This window comes from Sinohyriopsis cumingii, chromosome 14 (genome assembly GCF_028554795.1).
Source record: "Sinohyriopsis cumingii isolate HCF-2022 chromosome 14, ASM2855479v2, whole genome shotgun sequence".
Taxonomy (NCBI): Eukaryota; Metazoa; Mollusca; class Bivalvia; order Unionida; family Unionidae; genus Sinohyriopsis; species Sinohyriopsis cumingii.
The window spans coordinates 36,171,872-36,198,858 of NC_142974.1; the positions used below are offsets into that span (position 1 = coordinate 36,171,872).

The 26,987-nt window shown below is 34.6% G+C and overlaps 1 protein-coding gene across 2 annotated transcripts; it reads right to left on the reverse strand.

Annotated features, from left to right (window-relative positions):
* Positions 1–516: 516 nt before the first annotated feature.
* On the reverse strand, positions 517–26,834 carry LOC149783579 (proteasome inhibitor PI31 subunit-like). Of its 2 annotated transcripts, XR_016413626.1 has the most exons (8): positions 26,676–26,834; positions 22,335–22,487; positions 14,414–14,493; positions 11,950–12,159; positions 9,446–9,595; positions 6,226–6,285; positions 3,029–3,133; positions 517–1,176 (listed from the first exon to the last, which is right to left on the reverse strand). XR_016413626.1 is itself a non-coding variant. In XM_089931838.1 (7 exons), the coding sequence occupies exons 1-7, from the start codon at positions 26,808–26,810 to the stop codon at positions 3,082–3,084; spliced, it is 840 nt and encodes a 279-aa protein (XP_089787964.1). In that variant the 5' UTR covers positions 26,811–26,834; the 3' UTR covers positions 517–3,081. The 2 variants fall into 2 exon arrangements, 1 of the variants encoding a protein (XP_089787964.1); XM_089931838.1 differs by having other exon boundaries at positions 517–3,133.
* Between the last annotated feature and the right edge of the window lie 153 nt (positions 26,835–26,987).

Sequence of the window (26,987 nt, forward strand, 5' to 3'; positions counted from 1 at the left end):
AACATTCGGCTATTATTACTGTACAAAGTGTATCAAACATGTTCTCTATAAACAACATTAACATTTGGCTATTATTAATGTATTAAACTTACACTGTTTATTGACTGTCCAGCTAAAACTGCAGTTGTTAAATACTACATTCCATGTCATACAGCTTTCTTTAGGAGGGAGGTAAATTCACATACCTCAGTTGCTAAATACTACATTCCATGTCAAACAGCTTTCTGTAGGAGGGAGGTACATCCACTTACCTCAGCTGCTAAATACTAAATTCCATGTCATACAGCTTTCTGTAGGAGGGAGGTACGTCCACTTACTTCAGTTGCTAAATACTACATTCCATGTCATACAGCTTTCTGTAGAAGGGAGGTACATCCACTTACCTCAGAGATACCATCGCTGCTCCCCTAAGGTATATCAAACATCTTCTAGGTAACCCAAATGGAGGGGATACAATGTATTGAATATACATGATTCTTCTTTTTTTGCACTGTCTAAATATATAATCGACATAAATATAATTGATTCTTTATTTGATATCAGGCTATTACTATTACAAAAATGGTTTTGTAAAGAAATTGAAGAACAAACAAAATACTGTCCTTTTCTTTGAAATTCTGACAAGATTTTGACACAGGCCAGTGCTAAACATAAGCAAAACATCTGAATGAAGACAAAAATGTCTCCAAGGTAGTCAACCATACTAAGAGAAAACATAAAATATTCAAACAATGTTGCAAAACAAAATACAAGTTTATTGGTATCATCATTGGTTATTATGCATATTGTACACAGTGTCCCCCCCAATACCATTACAATTAAATTTATATTTGACAGTATTAAGGTGATGCATGTGTAACGAGTATTTTTTTTCAAATAAGTCTCTCAGTAGTTTCAGCAGAAGTTGTACTTTACATGGTAATAAAACAGCCATATCTCCTGATCCAGTGAATGAATGTCTACAAAGTTGTCACAGTGCAGATGAAATGTTAAACAAATTACGATTCCCAGTTGTAGTATATAGAATTTTGGTCGATCTTTTAAGCTATGTGTAACCCTTTTATTTTACGTATGTTGCAGAGATTCATGAAACTTAGCACAAAATGTTCAGCCAATTTCCTCATTTCTGATTTAAATTACTTCACTGCTATCACTGTTTTCAGCAACCATCCAGTCCTAAAATGTGAAGATAAACACGTTTAAAAAGGCATTAGAGACATATCATCTCGGGTCTCAGTTATTAATGTAAAGGTATTAGAGATATGGCATCTATGGTCTCAGTTATTAATGTAAAGGCATTAGAGATATGGCATCATGGTCTCAGTTATTAATGTAAAGGCATTAGAGATATGGCATCTATGGTATCAGTTATTAATGTAAAGGCATTAGAGATATGGCATCTATGGTATCAGTTATTAATGTAAAGACATTAGAGATTTGGCATCATGGTCTCAGTTATTAATGTAAAGGCATTAGAGATATGGCATCATGGTCTCAGTTATTAATGTAAAGGCATTAGAGACATATCTCGGGTCTCAGTTATTAATGTAAAGGCATTAGAGATATGGCATCTATGGTCTCAGTTATTAATGTAAAGACATTAGAGATTTGGCATCATGGTCTCAGTTATTAATGTAAAGGCATTAGAGGTATGGCATCATGGTCTCAGTTATTAATGTAAAGGCATTAGAGATTTGTCATCTATGGTATCAGTTATTAAAGTAAAGGCATTAGAAATATGGTATCTGTGGTATCAGTTATTCATGTAAAGGCATTAGAGATAGGGCATATATGGTCTCAGTTACTAATGTAAAGGCATTAGAGATATGGCATCTATGGTCTCAGTTATTAATGTAAAGTAACATGATTATGCTGCTGTAAGTTGACATTTCCTCTTTCCTTAATGATGTCAATCAACACCATGAATTTGTTTATATCTCTAATGCTAAAGTTGCTTATCATCAGGATTTCACATTATATCCCTGATTCTGTAGTATTGGCAAAAAAAATTAACATGTGAGTTCTTTAATAATAGTAAAGTAGGTAATAATGAACAAGTTTTAGTGTTTGGCACATCTTCTTGCCAAGATGCAATCCCAATGCAAGTTGAGTGAGAAAAAAAAACACAAGGTGTAAATCCTGGAAAGCAGCCCACAACAATCCAATTTTGGTGCTCATACACCTTCATCCCATGATGCAAACCTAGTGCAGGTTTTCTGGCATTAAGTAAAAACGAAACAAAGTTAGAGTCCATACACAACTTTACACAGCTTTGATTAACTCTGGGAAAGTTGTTTAGTTATGTTTCAGAAGCATCCACAATCAATGCAAGTAACCATTGTAGTAATGCAGAGAAAGTAAACAGTATATCCATTCTGAAGTAGTGGTATCAAAGTCAATTCTTATAAGCTGTTGAGCATCTAGGGGCATGTGTAACTTTTGGAGATGATTAATAAATAATGTGTAAGATAAGGTACCTAATAACTTAAATCTGTGACTAGATAAAAAATTATCCATACAATATATCACCATTGGTCGAGGAAACAGCTGTAATACATTGACCGAAACACCACACTTTGAATTGGCATCTGAAAGGCATGACTTCAGACTTCCTAAACAACACAGATTCTACTAAAATTGATTATGTTTATGTTTTCAATGTTCTTGTAAGTGCATTTGATATATTTTAATGTTATCTCATCTACTTATATTATGCATTTGGTGAATGTTATATTTAAAATCAAACCAATAAGACAGTGTATCTTGAAATACACGAATGAGTGACCAAATCTAAATCAAAGTTAAATGAACTTAAATCATGTCCTCAACTGGACAGTTGTTAAGCACCAAAATTTAAAATGTGTATATTCCTTGAATCTAGCATAGCCAATGTCTAATTCAATTACATGTGGATGGAGTCAGTGATTTTTCAATTACATTGCCTCAGCAAAAATAAATCGCTCCAGCTTTAGCCTCCTGGTTTATTTCGTTAGTACAGAAGAACTTAATCATTAACCAAGGTTCTCACTGGAAGATTTTCATTTGTGATGCTGGTTCTCCAACTTGTTGACCACTCATCCATCACATGAACATATCGTCATAACCTGGAGGTCTTTCATGATCTGGATCGGGCCTGAATAAACACCAAATAAAATAACGGATATTTAAAAAGATAATATACATTATAAACCATTCCTATATTTCATCCTACCAGACCACAATTTGATAGCAAGGTATTGGGTCATGTGGAAGAAGCATCTAGATTTAGGTATGTGTACATTTTATAAGTTTTTATACAGGAATGAGGTCTTGTGTGAACTGTTGTCACTTACAGCCTCTACCAACATACACACCTTGAAATGGACAAGCTCCTGTACAAAATGTTGAAAACAGCTAGAAATACTTATTTTACTCAAGCTGAAAGGAAATGCCTTCTGAAATGCAACAAGTGTTCTTGGAGATGAAGACGGGCATTGTAAAATATGATTTGTGTTGTGTCAGAAAAAATAATTTACATGTTTGTTTGCTTAGCATAGAAAAATCAAACCCTCTATACTGAATATTATCCCTGAGGTTGGATTTTCCTATTCTGTCTACACACACATGGGAAAGATTACATTAATCTATAAATCCTGATTGTTCTGAGGCTGTGTATTCTGAACACTTACATTCCAGGTCTGTGTTATGCAATGATAGCACGAAGCAGCACTAAGATAATATTCCTCTTGCATGGGCAGTAAGTTCATGGCCAAGTGTGACTGACTCAGCTGATATGACCTAGAAAACTTAACTGTTGACTATTTTACTAAGCAGGCTTATGTAGTATTGTAAGAACACATCCCTATTTAAACTATCTACCAATCTATATACCATGTGAATATAGTACCTATTTTACAACACTAAGCGGGGCCCCGAGTGGCCGAGTGGTCTAAAGTGCTGTTCGTTACTGATCACTGCCATCTCACCTCTGTCTACATGGGTTCGAGTCTCGGATTCAGCCAACGTGGGTACGTGAGAAAGCTTGCCGGTAGCTTCTCATGGGTCGGTGGTTCTTTCTGGGGTTTTCCTGGGTTCTTCCTTCACCATTAATACTGGCCGCCATGTATAGCCTACTGTGTGCTGAAAAATAGCGTTAAACCCTACAACAACAACAACAACACTAAGCAGGCTTGTGTAGTATTGTAAGAACACATCCCTTTTTAACTATCTACCAATCTATATACCATGTGAATATAGTACCTATTTTACAACACTAAGCAGGCTTATGTAGTATTGTAAGAACACATCCCTATTTAACTATCTACCAATCTATATACCATGTGAATATAGTACCTATTTTACAACACTAAGCAGGCTTATGTTGTATTGTAAGAACACATCCCTATATAAGATATCTCCTAATCCATATTGCATGTTAATTTTACCAACTTTACAAAAGTCAGATAAAATTTTTTCCAAAGATAAGGCATAACAGTTACATGTAGATCTTGCTCATATTTTAAATCATTTCAGATCTTGACAGTATTAGCATAGTTACCAAATCATATCATATCATTTGTGAAATATTGATTTTAGAGCAGTAACATGTGCAGACCACACTTATTAAAGAACCCTGTCTGAGACCATGAAGGTGTTTTCTTATTTACTGAGTAAGAGCTAAATCTAATTAAACTTTACTCTCCAGACTGGACGTGAGCTCAGCCAAGGTGATAAAAGATACCATTTTAAATATGCGTGTAATCAAACTCATGCAACATCTTGTATAGATCATTACAAAATTTGCTCAAAACCAGTCTTTATCATAGACAAGCTCAGCAAATCAAATGAAAGATCAACTCATCAATATGTGTGGATGTCATATATATATTAATATCAACTTCAGACCCTGATGATTTAAGCATATTTACAAAGTTTTTAAAAAAATCCAATCAAAAATATAATCTTTAGTGCAGTAACAACCTCAGCCCAATAAAATTCATGATCAGTCATCAATATAGCTCATAATAAAACTCACTACAGTACTAGTCAATTATCCACATTTGATCAAACCCCGATCAGAAATGATTATATAAACCTTTATTCCATATCTGTCCAAAACTGGGTCAAAATATACAACCAGTGTGGTTACAAGATCTGCCAATAATGGTACTAACAGCTGCCTCACTAGGTGCTCAGGATTAAGAGGTTAGTGTCAGGACTGGTTGGTCTGGTGTCTGGGTAATATGACTGGGTGGGACATGATGCTATATGTCTGCAGCATGATGCCCCAGTGCTAAACACCACTATAAGCTGTCACTCTGCAGACATCCTAGAGATATGACTGATGTTTTTAAAAAAACTACATTAAAAATTCAAATACACACACACACACATATCACACAATCAGCTGAAAGATCACCTCAATAATACAGATTGTGGTTTATACTGAAATCAGAAATTTTCTTGAGATAAATCCATATTACAAGTTTGACCAAATTCTAAAATATGGCCTCCAGACTGTTAATAAACTACTCCAATCAGATGCATGATCCCACTCATTATTTTGCAGGGTCTGAATAATTATTAAACTTGTCTAGTATCTTCACGATACAAGTCCAGGTTTGAATAAAACTTGATCAGAACTAGTGGCAACCATTGACAAATGCTCAATGGTTGTAAAACAATACCATAATCTCACTTGGAATTATGGCCAGGTAAGCTACTCAAAACATAATGCACTCCAAATGTTGTCTCAAAAATTGATACATTTTTTCCAAACTAACATATGAAGAATTGATAAAGTATAAACACTGATCATGAAGTGAGGTGTACCACCACAAAACAAACATTATTTATAATGTTGACATGTATGTATATGCACAGAGAGGGTTTAATTCTGGCCATATTGTGCTGAGCAAAACGCTAGTTAGTCAAAACATCTTGCTAAATTGCCCCCAAAGACAAACCCTTCCAATCAAAAGTTAATATCTTTTAAGAGAAGAACAAAAATCAGATACATCCCCAAAATACAAACAAAACAAAGATATGGGCAAAAGAGATTACAATACCCAAAATACACTGTCAAAACTTTCTACCACAATATTTCAAAAAAATCAAGATCTCATCTGCTGGAATACAATAACAAGATACATCCCACAACAGTGTACATCCATTATTCATCTCATAAAACATTCATACATTTATGTTCCTGAATCCCAGAAGAGGATTGTGCATGTTCACACTTACCCTGGTCTTGTCCCTGGTGGCCCAAAGGGATCAAATCTAGCACCTGGGGGTACAGCACCTCTGAAAAATAGTGTTTAATTACAAAAATAAAAATCAGATGACTAAGTGGAAAACGTAACTGGCCAATATTCTTAAATCTTTTGTGGTAAATAGATTCAAAATCAAACATAAAGCCTAACTTCTTTACAACATGATCAGAATAAAATTAGAATAACATGAGCTCTAGAATTATGTAAATTTTGTTGCCTATATTTACTGTTTCTTCACAATTTCTTTTAAGGTTAGCAGTTTACCAGGATCTTTTTGTGTGGCTACAGACCACAATGTAAAGTTGGTTGGTTGGTTGTTGTAGGGTTTAACATCATTTTTCAGCACATGATAGGCTATACATGGTGGCCAATATTAATGATGGAGGAAGAACCCGGGAAAACCCCGGAAAGAATCACCAACCAACAAGAAAATACTGGCAAGCTTTCTCACATACCCACATTGGTTGAATCCGAACCTCAAACCCATGCAGACAGAGGTGAGTTGGCAGTGATCCGTAACAGAGAGTGTTTTAGACCACTCGGCAACTCGGGGCCCCACAATGTAAAGACCTTGTGAAAAATGATCCTGCTTTTGAAAACAACAGCACTTTTTTTTTACCAATCCACACATTAAAGCATAAAGGAAAATGTCACATTTAACAAAAAAAAACAAAATGGTATCCATGGAAATAAGTGGATTCACTCTTTACTGTATTCTAATTACAAAACCTGATGGAGTGATTATAAAGTTTGTGCTGACAACTTTCTGGAATATGCTGCTTGTTGATTTTTAAAAAAATAAGTACTAAGACTAGACTAAAATGCTAAATGTCAGTGCAAGGACATGATCCAATCAAACATCTGACCTGAAAATTGCATAATTCTTGAGCTTGATTTACTTTTGGCTTTAGATTTTGTTTCAACTTTTGGCTTTAGATTTTGTTTCAACTAATCAGAAATGACCGTACTGTCTAAAACCTGTTTCTGATTAGCTGATATTGGAAATCAATCTAAGACTCAAGCTCAGTACCTATTTATTTGCTTTGTCTCAGAATGTACTTGTTTATGTTGCTGCTGGTACAATTTTATATGCACACAGAATCATGTCACATGGCATGATGGGAAATCTTATATTTTCACATGTGAAGATTTTTTTATATAAATTTTTCACATTTTAAACATAGGTATGAAAAAATATGACAATTATTTTGCCAATAAATCTCTACTTTTAACACTTAAATATATAATAAATAGTAACAAGCTTCAAACATTGCTGGGCCAGTAAACATTATACAAAATATTAATAAATTGTGTGCAGTTTTATGATACTCAATTCCAAGCATTTTTGGAGTTTCCCATACCCGAGTGGCCACATTTATTTGTCAATATCATTATAAAAAAGATCACAAGAAGTGAAGCATACAACATATAAACACCAATTTTTATGTAAATGTTTTAATAAGAAAATATATTGTGAATGATGTCCAAATGAATTGTTATTTTCCTAATTTATATTGATGTGAATAAGCGATTCTTATCTAATAATAAAATTAAATTCAAGATCTGTAACTTAATGAGAACTTAGTGATTGATATTGTTGTTGTTGTTGTTGGGTTTAACGCCATCTTTCAGCACATGATAGGCTATACATGGCGGCCAGTATTAATGGTAGAGGAAGAACCTGGAAAATCACCAGAAAGAACCACTGACCCTTGAGAAGCTACTGGCAAGCTTTCTCACATACCCACATTGGCCGAATCCAAGACTCAAACCCACACAGACAGAGGTAAGATGGCAGTGATCAAAGAACCACAATTTTTAAATCTGATAAACTTGTCAACCCTCCTGAAGCAGAATCCAATGTGTTTTGTGCTTCATGATTAAGAAATGAGGTTTAACAGATCTTTTGAAAGCTGGGATAATAGAAGACCTTGACAGTGACCTTGATTTGCCATGTGCATGTAAGATATTAACTGTGCAGTTTCTGACTCGATCATTGTGGAAGTCAGTTTACTGTGCTTCAACTGCCTTGTGAAATTAAACAAATTATAAATAATAATGATTTTAAAATGATTTGTTACATTAAATTTAAGTTATATCTATGTAACAATATTTTTGAAATACAAATCAAGCACTACAAAATAATTAATAAAGTTGAGCAGAATTTTCAGTGCCATGTTTCTAAGGTGTTTTCTAAAGTAGACAAACATTTTAGCAACTTCATTTGTATATTTGTCATATTGTAGGATCTAAAAAAAATAGCAACGAAAGATTGTTGATATATCTAAGTCCAATATTTTTTAAAAATCAGTGGTTACTGTTTATACCTGCGTAGAAACGGGAAATTAACATGAGCTGCGAGCAAATATTGCTACCGTATTTATAGCACTTAAGTTCATTCAATATTTGATCACATGGACCTCTATCCTCATAAGAATTGGATAACAATTAATAAAACTAGTCCAAAGAACATAATTTCTTCTGTATACTACAAAAAAACTTTCAATGGTGATATTTTGCAACTGATATGTCGCTAATGCAAACCATAATTACAAATGACAGACACGCTGATATATCAATTGTGTGTTGAAGTATGCAATGGTTTAAACCATGCCATAAAACTAAATATTTACTGCCTATTTACATTTCAGTTTCATTCTGTTAGCAATAAAAGTGAAAGTTATGGAAGCAAAACCTTTTTTATAGTATTTTAATCAGCCTTGCTGTGAATGGAGTCAAAAGAGGTTTAATTGCAAAGTAAAGGGCCATGCCCCAAAAATTGTAACTGCAAAGTCAAGGGACTGGCAATGAAAGGTGTAACTGCAAAGTAAATGGCCTGGTACTGAAAGGTGTAATTGCAAATTAAAAGGTCTCACAGCAAAAAGTGTAACAGCAAAGTAAAGGACCTGGCACTGAAGAGTGTAAATGCAAACTCAAGGACCTAGCTCTGCTGGATGTAATTGCATGGTAAATGGAATGCTGTTAAATGGCATGATTACTGAGTAAAGGACCTGCCATCAAAAGACATTACTATGCAGAAAAAGGGCCTGATGAAGATAAGCATAATTATGCAGTAAAGGGTTAATAACACAACATGCTAAAACATTTGCCTTTAAAAGTGCTTCAGGCTACTTAACTGTTCTAAAAAAAACCATCATGTGGATGTTTGTTTTACAAATTAAAGTGTCTACCTTGGAAGTCTCTGGGGCAGTCCAGAACTTGGATCCATATTAATTCTGGGCCTATCTGACCTCAAAGGGTCAAAGAACATTCCTCCTCCACCATGACCTAGGGGGTCAAGGTCACTGTGACCTACTGAGAAAGGATCACCAGGGTCAGCCCTGCAAATTACAGAAATCAATAATGGAGAAAGAAATAATAATAATAAATTTATAATAGTCATCAAGGCAAACAGTATAGGCACGTTTTCTATCCTACTGGAGTAAAAGCAATGAAGGGATTGGTCAGTAAGTATCAAGAATTAAAAAATGCTTCAATTCATATTTAAAATATCAGTTAAAACTTTTCAGTTGACTTTTTGTTTTGTTCTGCAAGGCAAATGACTTGGAATGTTTAAATGTTTACTTGTCCTGTATCAATTTTACTTGTCTGGTACTGTATGTGATAAAGAATCTGCTTAAAATGCCACTTGCCCAACTAAAAAAGCATCTTGAAAAGTGACTTGTCTTTCCTCAGTCACCAGTAATAAATAAGAGTGGATGAGTCATATTTTTTATACGTAAAATGTCGAGAATCTACCATGTGCAGCTGATGAAACATTAGGAATTGGCATATCATTGAACAATGGTTTCTTAAAACACATATGACCCCACCTCATATCATTACTTGGAAACCATTGTGATACCCACACATATATTCATGTAATAATCTAGAATGATGATTCTGGTACGAAGAGAACTTATGAAAAAAAACTTACGACACAAAAACCACTAAAGAATGACATATTGGTCAGTGACCTATTTTGTTGAATGTTGTAGTATTCATCAATATGCATTCATTCACCATGTTTTATTACTCCAGACATAACAACATGTATATACGATGCAGATAACCTAAGTGGTCATAAGCCAAACACAAAACCTATTCCAACAGCTCAGTTGGCAATCATATTCTCCCAATCCATCGAGAGTGGCAAAGTTGCAGGACCCAGTTCATACACTCAGAAGCTTTCTGAGGCACATGGAGAGGGTCTGCAGTGCCCATAGAGGTCCTACCAATTAATACAGGAAATCATGACATAACCCTGTCACTGGCCTCTTGGCTGTAGTGGGTTATTACATCAGTGTACAGTGCAACCTCGCTATAACACGCCCTACTATAATGCGGCCGTGGTGTGGCTCCCGAAATTTTGTATATCCATTCGCACATGAAACATTTTCTTTCCTCCAAAGTACATAAAATATAGTGTATACAAATTTATTATCATTATGAGGAAGAGATCGTGTATGAACTTGAATTTAATATGATCGTGGCATGGTTCCTGAAATTTTAAATTCATGTATGTGTATTTTTCACGTACCAGGAAAGTACATTTTTATTATCATTTTGGGGAACAGTTCATGTACAAATTCGAATCTAATATAATCATGGCTTGGCTTCTGAAATTTAACAATTTCACCAGGTTCTTGAAGTGTTGTTGTTGTTGGCTATAAATGGCAGCCAGTATTAATGGTGAAGGAAGAACCCGGGAAAACCCCGGAAAGAACCACCAACTCACGAGAAGCTGCTGGCAAGCTTTCTCACATACCCACATTGGCTGAATCTGAGACTCGAACCGGTGCAGTCAGAGGTGAGATGGCAGTGGTCCATAATGGAGAGCGCTTTAGACCACTTGGAGCCCTTCTTGATGTGTTATGCCAAAATAAATATCATCGGAAATGTTACTTATTACTGATCCATGAGTAAAGCCAGTAAGTCATCTTTGTGATTGTCTTCAATTAATTTTGTAGACAATCGTTGCTCAAACAATATCTGACATGTGTTTCTTCTTTAACCGCATACACAACCAAGCAGCAGACAATGCGGTGGTTGATAAAAGATTCTAACAACTGAATAAATATGTTAAAAAAACAAAAGCCGCCAAGATGTTTGCTGGGCTTGGCGGTGTTATTAGATGCAATCAATTGACCAGTAACTAATGTCGTCTTTATAAGATGGAAATTAAAAGGGTATGAAATTGTACTTGCATTCAGCTTACATTTTTTTATAAACAAGACTCGTGACCATCGCAGGTCTATTGCACTTAGTTCTTGGGTTTTACTATGGCATGGTGTTTTTTTATGAACTCGTTATTAATATCCTATTTTTTATAAAAATATTTTACCATTATGGAAAAGCAAGTTCACAAACGCAAGTCCTTCTCTGCACTTTGTGCAGTGATTATTATAGTAGCTTTTATATATTTTTTTCAAAATTCACAAAATCTGAAGTAAAAGTTATATGCATGCTGAAAGCATGTGTTGATTGTTAATTATTCTTGCTGTAGTCATTCAAACGAATAGGTGTACAAGCATTAATTATTGGAAATTTGCAATGGATAAATGTACATAGAAACGCATATGAGAAAATTTTATAAGTATGAAATTTTTACAGACACCGTTCATAGACCCTGCAACGTAATGAAGGGTGCATAGAAGTTTAATAAAGTCTAATTCAATTTTCCTTGTCATCATACCAATCAGGTTGTGAGTGTCTTGGCCTCTGCCTGAGAGGTTCTCTCAAAGGGTCATCTTCCATGCTTTTTGAATGGTCTTCCTCCTTTGCTGGGCTTTTCTTGGATTTCCCCTTACTAGGACTTCCCTTTCCACGATTTCCTGCTGGCTTCAGCTGATCTATCACCTCTGTCTCAAATCTGCTACACAGCTCATCAGCGTTTCTGAGAGCACTAACAAAAGGAAAAATAAATCGGATGAGGCTAAAATGAGACTGTAGTTGAAATATTGTTAACTTTGTGATGAAGCACTCCTCTATGACAGTTGCCACATTATAAAAAATGACTGTTGTTCATTATATGCATTTAAATCTCAAAAGACTGACATCTCAGTGTGGAGCATCACCTGAACCTTCCATTACATTTAAAGTTGCCAAAGTAGGGACCTCCCCCAAGGTGATAGAGTTTTTATTAAAAAGGAGCCAGGTGTAAAGTGAAAGTAGCCAGGTAAATCACTAAGCTCCCAGCTAAAAACAAAATTCCTGATTAGCATGGAATGCATCACTCTGATTAAATCGAGATCTACTTATAATAAATAGATTTAACATGCATCAATACCGGTTCCGGTTCTGTTGACTTTCTGGTCCACTTATTTTTAGTAACCTATTAGAGTAAGTTTTGTTAGGGATAGTCATCATTAGAAATGATACATTCTTGATTACATTTTTCACTGCCATTATTCTTAAAAATGTAATTTTATTGATGAAAGGTTGACAGAATATGACCTTGTAGCAGTGTCCATTTGACCTCTGCAATGTTAAAGATCTGAGATACCAGTCAAACTGACATGAATGACACATACCTAGAAAGAAACAGAACATTGGAACATCTTAAAAATCATATAGTAAAAACTGTGGGTACACAGGAAACAAATATCAATGATATTTGAAGATGACACTATTGTTATCGAATACGTCTATAATACAGATTACCAAGAAGTAATTTTCATATGTTTTTCAAAAAAACGAAATGTACATATTTTTATACAGAATGAATTAAGAGTTCTACATTCTTTTCTTTATTGTCTGTGATACTATGTACGATGTAGGTATAATAGATGGCCAATAGAGGACTAGTTCTAAGCAACTGTGTGACCAACTTTAAATAAATTAATTATTATTATTATTATTATCGTTATCATTATTCTTAAGATCACAGTGAGATAAAAACAATATAGGCTACCAAGAAATGATTATCATATTGACCGTAAAGATCATACTGAGAACAATTCACCTGTTGTCAACTAAGTGAGTCAATAACTCATTTTATTCTTTGATGTGAAAATTTAAAGGGGAGGAAAACAACTGAAACTGAATTGTAAACCTTGTGAAAAACCAATAGAAAATAGTATTTACAGACTGAAAAATGCATGTTAAACCCCATTTGTCTTATAGACCCATGGAACCATCACATGCACAATTAATCTTTTTTATGCTTGTTTATTTATTTTTTCTAAGCCTTGCAACACCTGAAATTTAATAAACTGTTAATGTCTTGAACCCTAGAGTAGCATGATTTGCTCATACATTATGGAAAAAAGTATACTGCACTGTTCACTACATAGTAAAATTGACATTTCAGGTAATGAAAGGACAGATAAAGCAGCCTGATTTGATATTCTGACAATTCCTGCAAATAACTGGCATACACCTCTGCTCTTCAGAGGTTTTGTCTTTAGTTTTGCCTACAGGACAATGTACTGTACTGTCTGTATTACTTTATGATCAAAGTAAAGAGTATTTAGTGGAAATGGAGTAGTTTCAAACAGAGGAAATCTCGAGTATTTAGAGAAGTAAAGTAGCTCCTATCAGACAAAAGAGTATTCAGTGGAATTAGAGTAGTTTTGTTTTCTGCAAAAAGTCTCCACATTCTGCTTGATTAAAATTAAAAGAAGACCTGAAGTTGGAGAGAAATGGTCCTTTTTTTCAAATTGTACTGAATGAGAAAAATAGCTTTAGTTTTAATGGATGCATCAAAATTACAGAAAGCATTAATTCTATATACCAATAAACTCAGCGAAACCAACTCTGAATTAAACAGATTAAAATACAATTCTCACTGTTTCTTCAAGGCAAAAAAGCATTGTCTTGAATGTTTTATAATTTACCAGTGTTTTCTCATAAATTTTAAATTCTGCATTTTGTCAGCATACTAAATGTTTTGTCAAGCAAACTAAATAACACTTTTCTTCAGAACAGGTTCAACAGCACCTCATTAAGAAAATGGGAAGAACTTTTTATAAAAAAAAGATCCTGCAAACATATTATAACACTGTCACAAAACAAATGTGATAAAATGTGAACATAATTAATTACTAGGTGACCTATTATTATAACATTGTGTAATAAATGTGATAAATTGTGAGTATGATTACTTGCCATCTGACCCATTATTGCAGCATGGTATTACAAATGTGATGATTAATTACCAGCTGTATGAAGACAGGTCCTCAGTAGCATAATCTTCAATATTTATATTCATATTCTCCACATGATCCTCTCCAGATCTCTGAAAAAAGAGCAACAACAATTTTGAATTTTAATTACCATATATATAGGCTAATAAGTAAATCCCAACTGCAAGCTGTACAGACCATGATCTTCCGGTGCATTGTTAGACATCATATAAGAGTCTGTATTAAAATACAGTACTACAATGGGGGTTAGCGTATCCAAGACCAGAACTGCTAGAAATGTACAGAGAGCTCTAGATTTACCTCCCCTTACAGTTGTCTAATATTTTGAGTCAACTCTTTGAAAGAGTTGCTTTGCTGGTGAAAAGTAAATTTTGATGTAGCATATGATTAATGTATACACATGTCTGCACATTAGTTTTGATGATCCAGCAAAATTTCTACCTACTGGACATCTTCAAACACTTATTGGGTGTTGTTATATGGTCGTCTACAACATGATGTCTTAGCAAGTCTATAATAATAAAACAGTAATTCAATCAAGGCCATGTCATATTAAGTACTTGTGCATTATTCAGTCATGAAAATGATTAAAATGAGATTTTTTCTAATGTATGTGTTTTTTAAAACTATTTTAAAAGCATTTTGAATAAAATTTACAATGTAACATAATGGTACAGGATATAATAAATAAATTACAGCCTCTGTATTGTGGCCTGATTCAACATAGAGTTTGCAAGATTGCCCCTTTGTACTCTGTTATCACCCACAATCTCCAGCAGCATCAGCACTATACCTTATTTGCTGGCATATAAGATGATACTTTTGACCAGAAAATGTTAGCTTCGTCTTATACTCTGAATCGACTTACATATGGATTATGTCATATGAATCTCTTTAAGTATTTTTTTCTATGGGAAATAATTCTCCATGAAAAATAATGTGTAAAATATTTCATTTTGGGGAAGAGCTTGTGTATGAAAAAATACAGGATCCCACATTGAGTATTTTAAACAATTACATGATTGCCAGTATTAAAAATTAACATACATCAGATGTAATTATGCTAAAGCAGCATGCACCAGTAAATGTGTGTTGCTTGTAATATAGATTGTTTAAATTTGATTACATATATATGTATTAGAATTTACATGTTTGAAGATGAATAACTATGACCAAGATATATGCCATAAGAATTTTCTTCTTGCACCTCATGATTAAATAAAATGTATGCCCCATTTAGAGAGAGATAGCGGAGATAGACAGACAGACAGAGATGTTGTCATGATTGTAAATCTGTATTGTTCACTTACCTGATGACTGATCTTACTCATGTACAAGTGCAGTACCATATTCCATTATCAATTAATACCACTATGTAAGCAATTCCTTCTATTGTTTGTTGCTACCTCCATTATTAAAAAAATCACATGGCTTTGTAGTGGTATTTACATGCTAATTAAATATGCAATGGTTGTATTCAGTCATTCCAAGCTAACACCTATTTGAGGTCAAGATTTGGCAGACCTGATCGGATTAGCAAGGCTACCAATAGAGAAATGACGCAACTCATGGGTATTATGAATATTGTAACATATAATGAAAGGAAATGCCAGGTGGTTACTAATGTAAATTTCTCAGCCAGTGACATTTTTTAACTTGCCAACTGAACCAACAGCAATTTGAAGTACATCTAGCATGAGCAAAGATCAAAAACATTTGCTGTCATATTTGTAAAGAAAATTAGACATCGTGCAAAATGGCAAATTATGGGATTTAACCTAATGGAGACTATATGGATGTAACTATGGTGAATATTTAAACCATGAAGGAGTATGGTACATATTTTCATAGTCTACATTTACAGTTTCATTTATTAATGTTTACTCTCTTTGACAAAAGCTTCAGCAACACAGCAGCAGTAGGGTAGGAAAAAAAAACACAAAATAAATTCATAAAAAGCTGAACTTTCTCTCTCTCTCTCTCTCTCATACCAAAATTTATTTTGATCACAAGGTGCAAGAAAAATGTGAAGGAATACATATGCTGAACTCTCTCACTTTTTCTCTCTCTCTCTCTCTCTCTCTCATATCATATACCAAAATTTATTTTGATCACAAGGTGCAAGAAGAAAAATGTGATGGAATACATATGCAGCCTTCTCGCTGTATCTCCCCCAACAGGAAAAAGCATTTTAATAATAATGATGCAACTTCCCTATTGCTAATAATCTGAAATAGCGTAGTGATATTTTTAATACTTATGAAACTGGAATTTAATAAAATTTAATTACACACATATTGCGAGTTTTATCCTATCTGTAACTCAATAAATATTCGGGTCAGCATCATTATATGTAGCTAAAAGTACATAATACATTTACAATACTTCATGTGAAACAAAGTAGGTACTTTTAGTTACATTTAATGATCCTGACTGGAAAGGTAACCGAGTTACGGATAGGATAGAATTTGCGATGCTGTATAGAACAAAGTTAAAAACAGGATCTGAGGTATTGATCTGTCATCATCTTATACTCAGCATCAACTTATATATTGATGAAGGATGGAAAATTTGCCAAATTTGCTAATTTGACTTATATTCCACATCAACTTACAGGCTGGCAAATATGGTAATCTACATGTACAATATCCAACACTATAATCTATGTACAATTCATCCTGTAGACAGGCTACTAGAAATTATTAAACGTTCATGAAGCAAATTCCTGTGATATGATTCCCATGGGAGGAAAACAAAAAAGATGACTTACAGTGACTGAACCAGCAGATGTGAGGAGTAATCAATTCAGCAAACAACAGAAACACAATCAGCCAGTACATATTGCAATTATAGTAGATCAGGGTCTATTATTTTTCGTAAACCTTTGGCTTCACATGTATAAATTAGCATTTTCCCCTAGGCACTTGCTTGAGAGGCACATTTTAAAGAGAAATAAAATCACGTGACATAGTCATATATAACCAGCTGTTTTTCCCTCCACGTCATCTTTTCACTTGCGCTAGACGAGAGGTAGTAAGTATATATGCACTGACATTGAAAACAACCGCGTAGTCTATATTTTATTGAGTGTATTTGAAAATTAAAGTTAATTAAGCAGCCGACCTTGAATGCTGTTCAGGACAGATTGCCCAAACTTTACAAATTTAGCACTAGTTTATGGCTGCTGACACGGAAGATGTCCTGTCAATTACCCTGTCTGACTCAGAGATGTCAGAATTTTCGGGGTTTGATATCAATGATATTGGAGCAAATGTTGAAATATCCTCTAAAAGGAAAGGAAATAAAACTGTCAACACTGGGAAAGGAAAAAAAAACAATGCCAAAAAAGGCAATACACATGTCTAAGACAAAGTCCGTTGTTGTCAAACTGGCAAAAGCATATGTTAAGGGAGATAATTCTTCCAAGAATGTTGTGGAAGGACCGTCCACTAGCAAGGTGGGCAAAGCGACCGGAACAAGGTTGACAGGGCAGAATTTAGTTGACTTGAATAAGTTAACACCAGAAAATATCCCAGTTTTGCGTTATTGGGTATTAACCCTAACCATGAAGACAATGGTGATAATACTGCTTTCACAGATAATGATATTTGGGACAGGGAACAAAATGTGTCAATTGCTGTCCCTGAGAAATCTTGCACTCCACTGGGAGTTATTTCAAATGTATCCATTGCAGGAAATCTGAATGAAGCCCTCTCTGATACAGGGTATAATGAAAATGTTGTTGTTTCTTCTATACATGAGAATTTTAATAGGGGAGGCATGGGAATTGCCTAAACTTAAAGTTCCCCAATATGGGGAAAAAATTTCAGAGTCTCTAGCACTGCTTATTAATGCTGCTACAACATCACAGTGTATAACTGATCAGATTGTGGACAAATACAAAATTCCTCAAAATTGCAACAAAATGGGTCCCCCCAAAATTAACCCAGAGATCTGGGGAGAACTGAACAAAAAGGTACAGTCTGCTGACAAGAATTTTCGAGACACACGGCTTTTGGTCGCAGCCGCCATTCTGCCCATAGTTAAACTTGCTGCTCTTGTAAAGGTGCAAATGTCCATTACTCCTGAGATTAAAGACTGCCTTTTGGATGCAATTACTTTAATGGGCCAAGTTCAATATAACATTTCTCTACGCAGACAATATATGTTAAGGCCCCACTTGAAAAAGAAGTATTCTAGTCTGTGTAATCTGAACACCCCCATCTCCTCTCTTCTCTTTGGTGATGATGTTGCCCAAGAAATAAAGAAATGCGAAACTGGACCTCGACTTTAAACGAGATGAGTATTCTTTCAATTTCAATGCTAGAGGTAGGGCTACTCTAGAGGGTGCCCAACTAGAACATATAGGGGGAGATGACTCAACAGATACAAACCATATAGTAACCCTAATCAATATGGCCACATGAATACAAATCATGGCAGGGGAAAGATGCTCATGTCTCAACAGGGAGATATTCAACATAACTGACAGGTAAATTCAGGGGTATCAAAAATAAGTAAACGTCTTGGAGCATGGAAGTTGTTGACATCTGATAAGTGGATTTTACAAACAGTGGATGGTTATAAGATTGAATTTGACAAAATTCCATATCAAAACAGAGTACCGAATGACATCAACTTTTCTAATGAACAAAAGACTCTGGTACAAAATGAAATTGATGAAATGTTAAGGAAAAGAGCTATTAGACCTTTTTTTCATGAAAAGGGAGAGTTTATTTCAAATTTGTTCATTGTACCTAAACCTAATGGGAAATTCAGACCAGTCAAAAATCTGAAGGTTTTGAATGATTTTGTCACATACAAACATTTTAAACAGGAAACATTTTCTTATGTTTTGGAACTAATACAGGAAAATGACTTTTTCACATCTATTGATCTAAAAGATGCATATTTCAGTGTTGCAATACATACAAATTTTCAAAGATATCTAATATTTCAGTGGAATGGAATACTTTATAAATTTGTTTGTTTATCCTTTGGGATTTCCAGTACACCGAGGGTCTTCACAAAAATTTTGAAACCACTGTATTCCTGCTTCAGGAAACTAGGTATTTGTTGCTTATACTACATTGATGACTCCATTAACATGAACACATGCCCCACTTTATGTCTTCAAAATACAAATTTAGTGCTCGAAAAGATAGTATCTCTAGGGTTTACTATTAATTATGAGAAATCTCATCTTATCCCATTTCAGAAAATGATCTTTTTTGGATTTCTTATTGATTCAGTACAGTTTAAGGTCTTCCTTACAGAGGTTAAAGTCCAGAAAATTATAAATAGCACCAATCAGTTGTTGGTCAAGACATCGATTTACATAAGAGAGTTGGCATCATTTATTGGGTTACTTGTTAATGCTTTTCAAGCAGTTTTAGAAGGGCCAATGCATTATCGCTATCTGGAAAGAGACAAAGGTCTCAGGCTTACATACTGCCAAAACTATGATGCACATATAATGCTGTCGGATAATAGTAATCCGAGCCACAATGGTGGTCTGAAAACATAAAAATATGTAATGGCAAACGTATCAGACCCAAACCAGTTGATTTTTTCTCCAGACAGAAGCATCTACACTAGGGTGGGGTGCTGTTTCAACAGAATCCAATCAGTCTGTTGGGGGTAGTTGGTCAGTTGAAGAATCCAATTATCACATCAGTCATTTAAAACTTCTTGCTATCTTCCATGCCATGAGATCATTTTGTAGCCTACTTATGAATAAACATGTTTGTATTCAAACAGACAGTACATGTGCATTGTCATACGTTAATAATATGGGTGGAATGCAATCTAAAGAAATGGATGATCTTTCAAAATCTATTTGGGAATGGTACCTCAAAAGAGACATTTACATTTCAGCCATTTACTTACCAGGAATTGATCATACTTCTGCTGATTTCTTTTCTAGAAATTTTTCAGACTCTACTGAGTGGATGTTAAAAAGAGACATTTTTAGTAGGCTTTGCACTCACTTTTTTCAACCAGACATTGATTTATTTGCTTCCAGGTTAAATTTTCAAATTGATAAATTTGTTTCATGGAATCCAGAACCAGGAGCATTTAAGTTTGATGTTTTTTCCTTTTCCTGGCATGAATTTCAACCTTATATTTTTCCACCTTTCCGCTTAATAGGAAAAATTGTGAATAAGATCACAAGTGACAAAGTTGACAAAACACGATGATAATTCCATATTGGCCATCTCAGCCTTGGTTTCCCTTACTTACGGCTTGTATTGTTGATATTCCTGCCAGTCTGCCTCAATACAAGGACCTGCTTATACTCCTACACTCCAGAGAAATTCATCCTCTAAAGGAAAAGTTGAAGTTGATAGGTGTGGTTGTACCAGGGCAAACCTCCAAAGTAGAAGACTTCCAGAGAAAGCTGTTGAACTTATCTGCAATTCCTGGGGAAAAGGCACACAAAAGCAGTATAACCTTGCATGGAGGAAGTGGAACATTTCGTGTTCTGTCGGGAAAAACAATCCCTATAATGCATCTGAAGAAACAGTTATGGCATACTCGAGTTATCTTGTATCCCATGGTAAATCATATAGTGTTATAAACACTCACAAGTCCATGCTGTTACAAACTCTACAATTAATAGGTCAGAACTGGTGTTATAAGCCACATTTAATTACAAGATTTATGAGGTATTTTCATTATGAATCCACCTCAAGCAAAGTATGCATTCACTTGGGATGTGGGACAAGTGCTCAAATATTTAAGTAAGTTGTTTCCCTTGCAGGATATAGCTTTTAAGTTGCTGTCATTTAAAACTGTGGCTCTTCTAGCACTTTCTAAAGCAGCAAGGGCACAAACATTGATTGCCATGAATATTCATAATATGCGTATATCAAACAAGGATATTCAGTTTTATTTCCTTACTCTACTTAAAACTTCCAGACAAAGGAAGAGGTTTTGTTTAAAAATCCCTCATTTTCCTGAGAAAAGGGTATGGCCTATGCACACACTTTTACATTACCTTGATAGAACTCGTGGTCTTAGGAAGCGTGATCAGTTAATTGTGTCTTTTCGTACATTTAAAGCAATTACAAGTAGTACATTAGCAAGGTGGTTGAAAGCGGTGCTACAACTTTCAGACATTGATGTCCAGTATTTTAAAGCTCATTCATATCGTTCAGCTTCAACATCCGCAGCATATAGGGGAGGTTGTTCCCTTCAAGAAATTCTTAGAACAGCGGATTGGTCCTCGAAAAAGAATTTTCACAAATTCTACTTACATGATATAAATTCAAATAAGACTTTTGTAAAAGCAGTTCTAAATATGGAATGAAAGTGTTGAATTTGACTGGTTTTGATGTCTTTCTTTAAACATGCTAATTTATACATGTGAAGCCAAAGGCTTACGAAAAATTATGGGCCCCCATCCAAGCATACTTTAGATGTAATGGATGGGGGGGCATTATTGGAGTAAGCCGGAGGCTGAGCATGTATAAACCCTCCCAGTGATATGTTCCCACCCTATTATGAGGTGTTATAGCCAACAAAAACAGGGTTAAAATACGATGTGGAGGGAAATACAGCTGGTTATATATGACTATGTCACGTGATTTTGTTTTTCTTTAAAAAGCGCCTCTCAAGCAAGCGCCTAGGTAAAAATGCTAATTTATACATGAGCAGCCTCCGGCTTGGATGGGGGCCCATTTTGTCTGAAGTTGGATTCAAATTATAAGTAAGAATATATGGTACAAAAGACTATAAAGTCCTCATAAAACCATCTTCAGTGATCTGCATCAACCATTCACTTTTGGTAGCAAGAAACAAAATCATTTGCAAAAGCTTTTCAAAGTGATTTGACGTAAATGAAAACTTTATTTCAATTCCCTGTATAAAATAAATAAATCTGGAAAAATATGGAGGCTGAGTAATACGAAATGATAGTTTTTGGGCTTACCCACAGGTGTGCCAAAAGGTCATTATCCATGGTAATTGCTTTGAAGATGTATATACCACCATTTTTTGAAGATTGGTACATAATGACATACAACTCTGGTGAATCACTCCATCCATCTGGAAGCATTTCTGTTGGACTGCAACCATTGCTACTCTGAATTTGAAAATAAAAGCAAGACAATAATAATAATAATAATAATAATGTGGACTTAGATAGCACCTAATCTTTGCAGGGATCGCCCTGGGCTTTGCCAATGTCACAAATTGCGATTTTTCCCCCTTATTGGCAACAAAATATACCATCTGGCAATTTTTGGGGCAAAAACCTTATTGGCTGTTTACTTTGTATATACAATCATGGATATGGAGTGGATCCATTCAAAGAGTTTATGAAAGGAAGCCACAAAGTTGATACACAATGCAATGTTACATAAACAAATTCTTTGTTTATATTGACAAACCCATCTTTCCAGTGTATTGTTACATCATAATCCACTTATGTTGACATCTGGCCTGAGTACTGTATGCTGCGATACATTCAGTCATGCTACCGGACTATATCTACAATTGACTGACCTCTGAAGATGCGAACAAAAACAATACAATTAACTGAATGATGGCTAATCCTTCTGTTTCTTTTTTTAAAAATCTACCAATAAAATAGTTTTGCTGAAACTTCAGAGAAAACTGATTACCTCTGAAGTACTGATTGCTGTATATAAATACAAAACATGAAAAAAATATAAATCAGAATTATAAACTGTCAACAGCACAACTTTATCATGGGTAAATGAAAGTTTAACGTTGACTGTTCATCGTCTCATCCTAAGAATAAGTTAACAAAATTAACAACATTTGAATTCAGTGCAAATTCATCAGACAACACAGTCACTGAACCTGATGTTATACCTGACAGTCCAACATCACCTACATGTAGTGATTGTAGTAAAAATTCAAGTGCAACACCACATTATGATGAAAAGTTCAAAAGTTCCACATTTCTCAACAGCTGGAAACTTGGGGATCTGTGGCTGAGATATGATACAAAGTTAAAGCAGATGTTCTGTGATATATGTATCAAGGCACAATTCATCAATTCATTTACAACTGGTTGTAATATTCTGAAGAAGTCTGTCACCAAACATGAATCCAGGCCAGGTAAGTAATTTATGTTAATTTTGCTCATTGATCTTTTACTTTTGCCATCAATCCTGTGTTACGACTCCAGGGACTTAAACTACACAACAAGAAATAGCAAGTTTTGTGTAACTGAAAATAATTTATTTCTCAAAATACAGGAGTGAAAGAATTAAATTAAGATACAGTATGGTGAATGAATTCATATTTCCTAAAAGTCCTTTCAATTCTGATACTTACAAGTAATCTGAATATGTTCCAATGAAAAATGCCCCTTCTGTGTTGAACTTTCAAATGTACACAAGATTTCCAAAGAACTCAAATAGTCAATTAATAAATTTAGTTAATACCATACAGGTATTCTAGTGTGTCATGCAACAAGCAAAAAAAATCTTTTCAAAAACCTAGAAATAATAAACACACCAACTGGCAAAAAAAATCTTTTCAAAAACCTAGAAATAATAAACACACCAACTGGTGACAAAGTCAGGTAGACATTGACAGCCCTGCCTTACAGAGAAGAGGGATAATTTAATTATGGAATCTCCTGAGGTATATGGTCACAATACTGGTTGCATCATGTATCATGTTTACTGCTTTAAGTTACAGCACCCATATTTCTGATAGCAGATTACTTTCCTTAGTACAAACCATAAAGGCCTTTATGCCTGAATGCTCTGTGAAAAGTTTGGTTACAATTGGGTTTTTTTCACAAGTGGTTCCTATATAACTTACAAAATTGATCTAAGCTATGGGATTAGCAACTGATAGAAACATTAAAGACAATGTTTTTGATCTTCATGAATTAATAATTTTTAATCTATTTCATTCAACAAGCTGGAAGCAACTGATTGTATTGATTACAGACAGGTTTTTCTAGGTAACTGGGACAAATCTTTATTATGATATAAACTTATTATGACACTTTATTGCATTGCTTTTACTGCTTAAAATAATTTTAAAAAATCGATCATGGTTCTCCATGTTTCCAAATTTGATCAAACAATGTGGAGATTGATGCAAAATGCTACAAGTCCTCTGAATACTCTCTCCTACCTATTACAGTATGATGAAATACAAAGTCAGTACACTGGCCTGAAGGAAAATCTGAAAGCACTAGAAGTCAGGTATTTCAAAGTCAGAGGTGCTTGCCCAATTCCTAACAATTCCACACTTGAACATGCAGAAATACTAAACCACTGGAAATCATGTATATTGTCGCAAAATGTGAACAATGTTTCCAGTCTCATGAACAACATCAACATTGTAACAGAAACTATGAGAAGCTGGAAGACTCAAAATGAATAAAAAATATACTAACATTTCATTCAAGATATTTGTCATCCTTTAAACCAACTCAGGGAAGGTCCTGGCTTTTAAAAAGCTGTTGCCAAAAAAATCGCCAACCTCAATATTTTGTCGCCAATGTTAAAAAAGTGTCGCCAGAACAAGTAGTGTACATTTTTCCAAGTGTTAATTTAGTCTATTAATATAACAGGCAATGAAAATGACAAAAGATGGGTTAGTTAATACTTTAATTACAACAAGCATTAACAAAATGTTACAAAGTGTTACATGGAGATCCGTCGCGATTTTAGGGTTGCCCACTTGTTGAATGCAGTTTCAAAGTCTAATTTTTCACATCTGTACATGCTGATTCTCATTAAATTCTCGAGAGATGAGATGCAGAGCTTATTTCTGATGTCAGTTTTTATGAGATTCATCTTACTGAATCCATGTTCACAGTTTACAGTGCTGACAGGTGACACCTGTAGTCTCCCAGCAGCCCCCCCCCCTTATGGCTAGCTTCACAATTGTGAATTGCTTCCTAAATCCCAAGAATGATCACTGAATGCTGTATAAATTTTCTCGACAAGCAACATAGGATCTGCATTCCCACGAATGAAACTTACACGAGTCAACAGAAGGCAATATTGGACCGTATATATAAGCATAAATTCACACCCAATTTAGGGATTCTTTCACTCCTGTAGTTTGAGAAATAATTATTTTTAGTTATGCAAAACTGTTTTTTTTTTGTGCTATTTCTTGTTGCGGAGTTTAAGTCTCTGCAGCCGTAACACGGGATTGATGGCAACAGAAAAAGATCAATGAGTAAAATGCTGTACTGCAACAGATATAATTGTGATTGAGATTTTTTCCATTTGCTTTGTATTTATACACAGTAGTCGGTACTTCAAAGGTTATCAGTTTTTTATGAAGGTTCAGCAAAACTATTGTATTGGTAAATGTAAAAACAAAACAACAGAAGGATTAGCCATTCAATTAATTGTATCTGTTCTATTCGCGTCTTCAGAAGTCGGTCAGTTGTAGGTATAGTTCGGTAGCACGATTGACTGTATCACAGCATACAGTACTCAGTCCAGATGTCAGCATAAGCAGATTATGATGTAACAATGCACTGTAAAGATGGGGTTGTCAATACAAACAAAGGATCGTTTGTGTAACACATTGATTCCAATGCATTGCTTAGTCAAGTTTGTGGCTTCCTTTTGTTCTCCCTTTTAATTTATCCAGTCCAAATCCATGATTGTATGTACAAATTAAATAACCAAAAAGTCTGTCGCCAAAAAAATCGCCAGATGGGATATTTTTGTTGCCAATAAGGAAAAAAAATAGGAATTTGCGACATTGGCGAAGCCCAGGATGACCCCTGCAACTTTGGCATTCCCAGTTTCCATTGCATTCCAGCCAACATGTGTAGGTCAATGGAACTTGAAAACATGTCTTTGCTTCTGGTAGAATTTGAATTTATTAGAAGTAAAGTCCAACAAAAGCAATATGACTAGTCTGTTGAAGAGCGTCAATATGGGCTGTCAATCCTAATCCTGAAAATTTGATTTCTCGTAGTGTTATTCGAACTGTTATTTAGGCAGTAAGATGGCAACCTAAAAAAAACTGCTAAGTTTTCGCAACAACGTGTACAAAATGCAGTGAAACTAAAACGCAAACTGTTAAAATTAAGATAAGTAACTTATATTCAACAAGGCAACAACGGTAAACCAGTATTTGGTGCATCTACAATCACTTCTAAATGTTTTAGGTACTCTCAACCACGGAGGTTCGTATGTTGGTTACAATCTAACTAAAAATCGGAAGCAAGAATGAAAGTAGAAAAGCAACGTCATTGTAGTCAGAAATGATAAAGTGGGATAAAATTGTGAGAATCTAATGCCCAGCTTACTTCTTCACCAAGACCAATGCATTTTAGCCCATTAGCTACCAGAGTCCAGTGCAATGCACATATGATAGAGTCTTGAGGAGCATGCAATTTACTTTTCACATTGTTGAACAACAACTCAAGGCCGGGTGCGGCCATCTTGTTTGCTTTAATCTGGAAACCATATATACTACTACCTTCTTTTAAAAATGATAAAACTCAACCTTACAAATTAAATAAATTTTGATATTTTAAATTTCTGCTAATTTCCTTTTTCGAAGAAACAACAGATGATACGCTTTTGCTTTTTTTTAAACTGCGGCTCGTAGACTATGC

What these genes read in the sequence shown, in the direction of transcription:
- LOC149783579 (XM_089931838.1), bottom strand. Translation starts at nt 26,810, where the DNA reads ATGGCCGCACCCGGCCTTGAGTTGTTGTTCAACAATGTGAAAAGTAAA. An exon ending in ACCTTTTGGCACACCTGTGG is followed by an intron (nt 14,494 to 22,334) that starts GTAAGCCCAAAA and finishes CTCTTTTTTCAG; the next exon opens with AGATCTGGAGAGGATCATGT. An exon ending in GACCTGTCTTCATACAGCTG is followed by an intron (nt 12,160 to 14,413) that starts GTAATTAATCAT and finishes TCCTTTTGTTAG; the next exon opens with TGCTCTCAGAAACGCTGATG.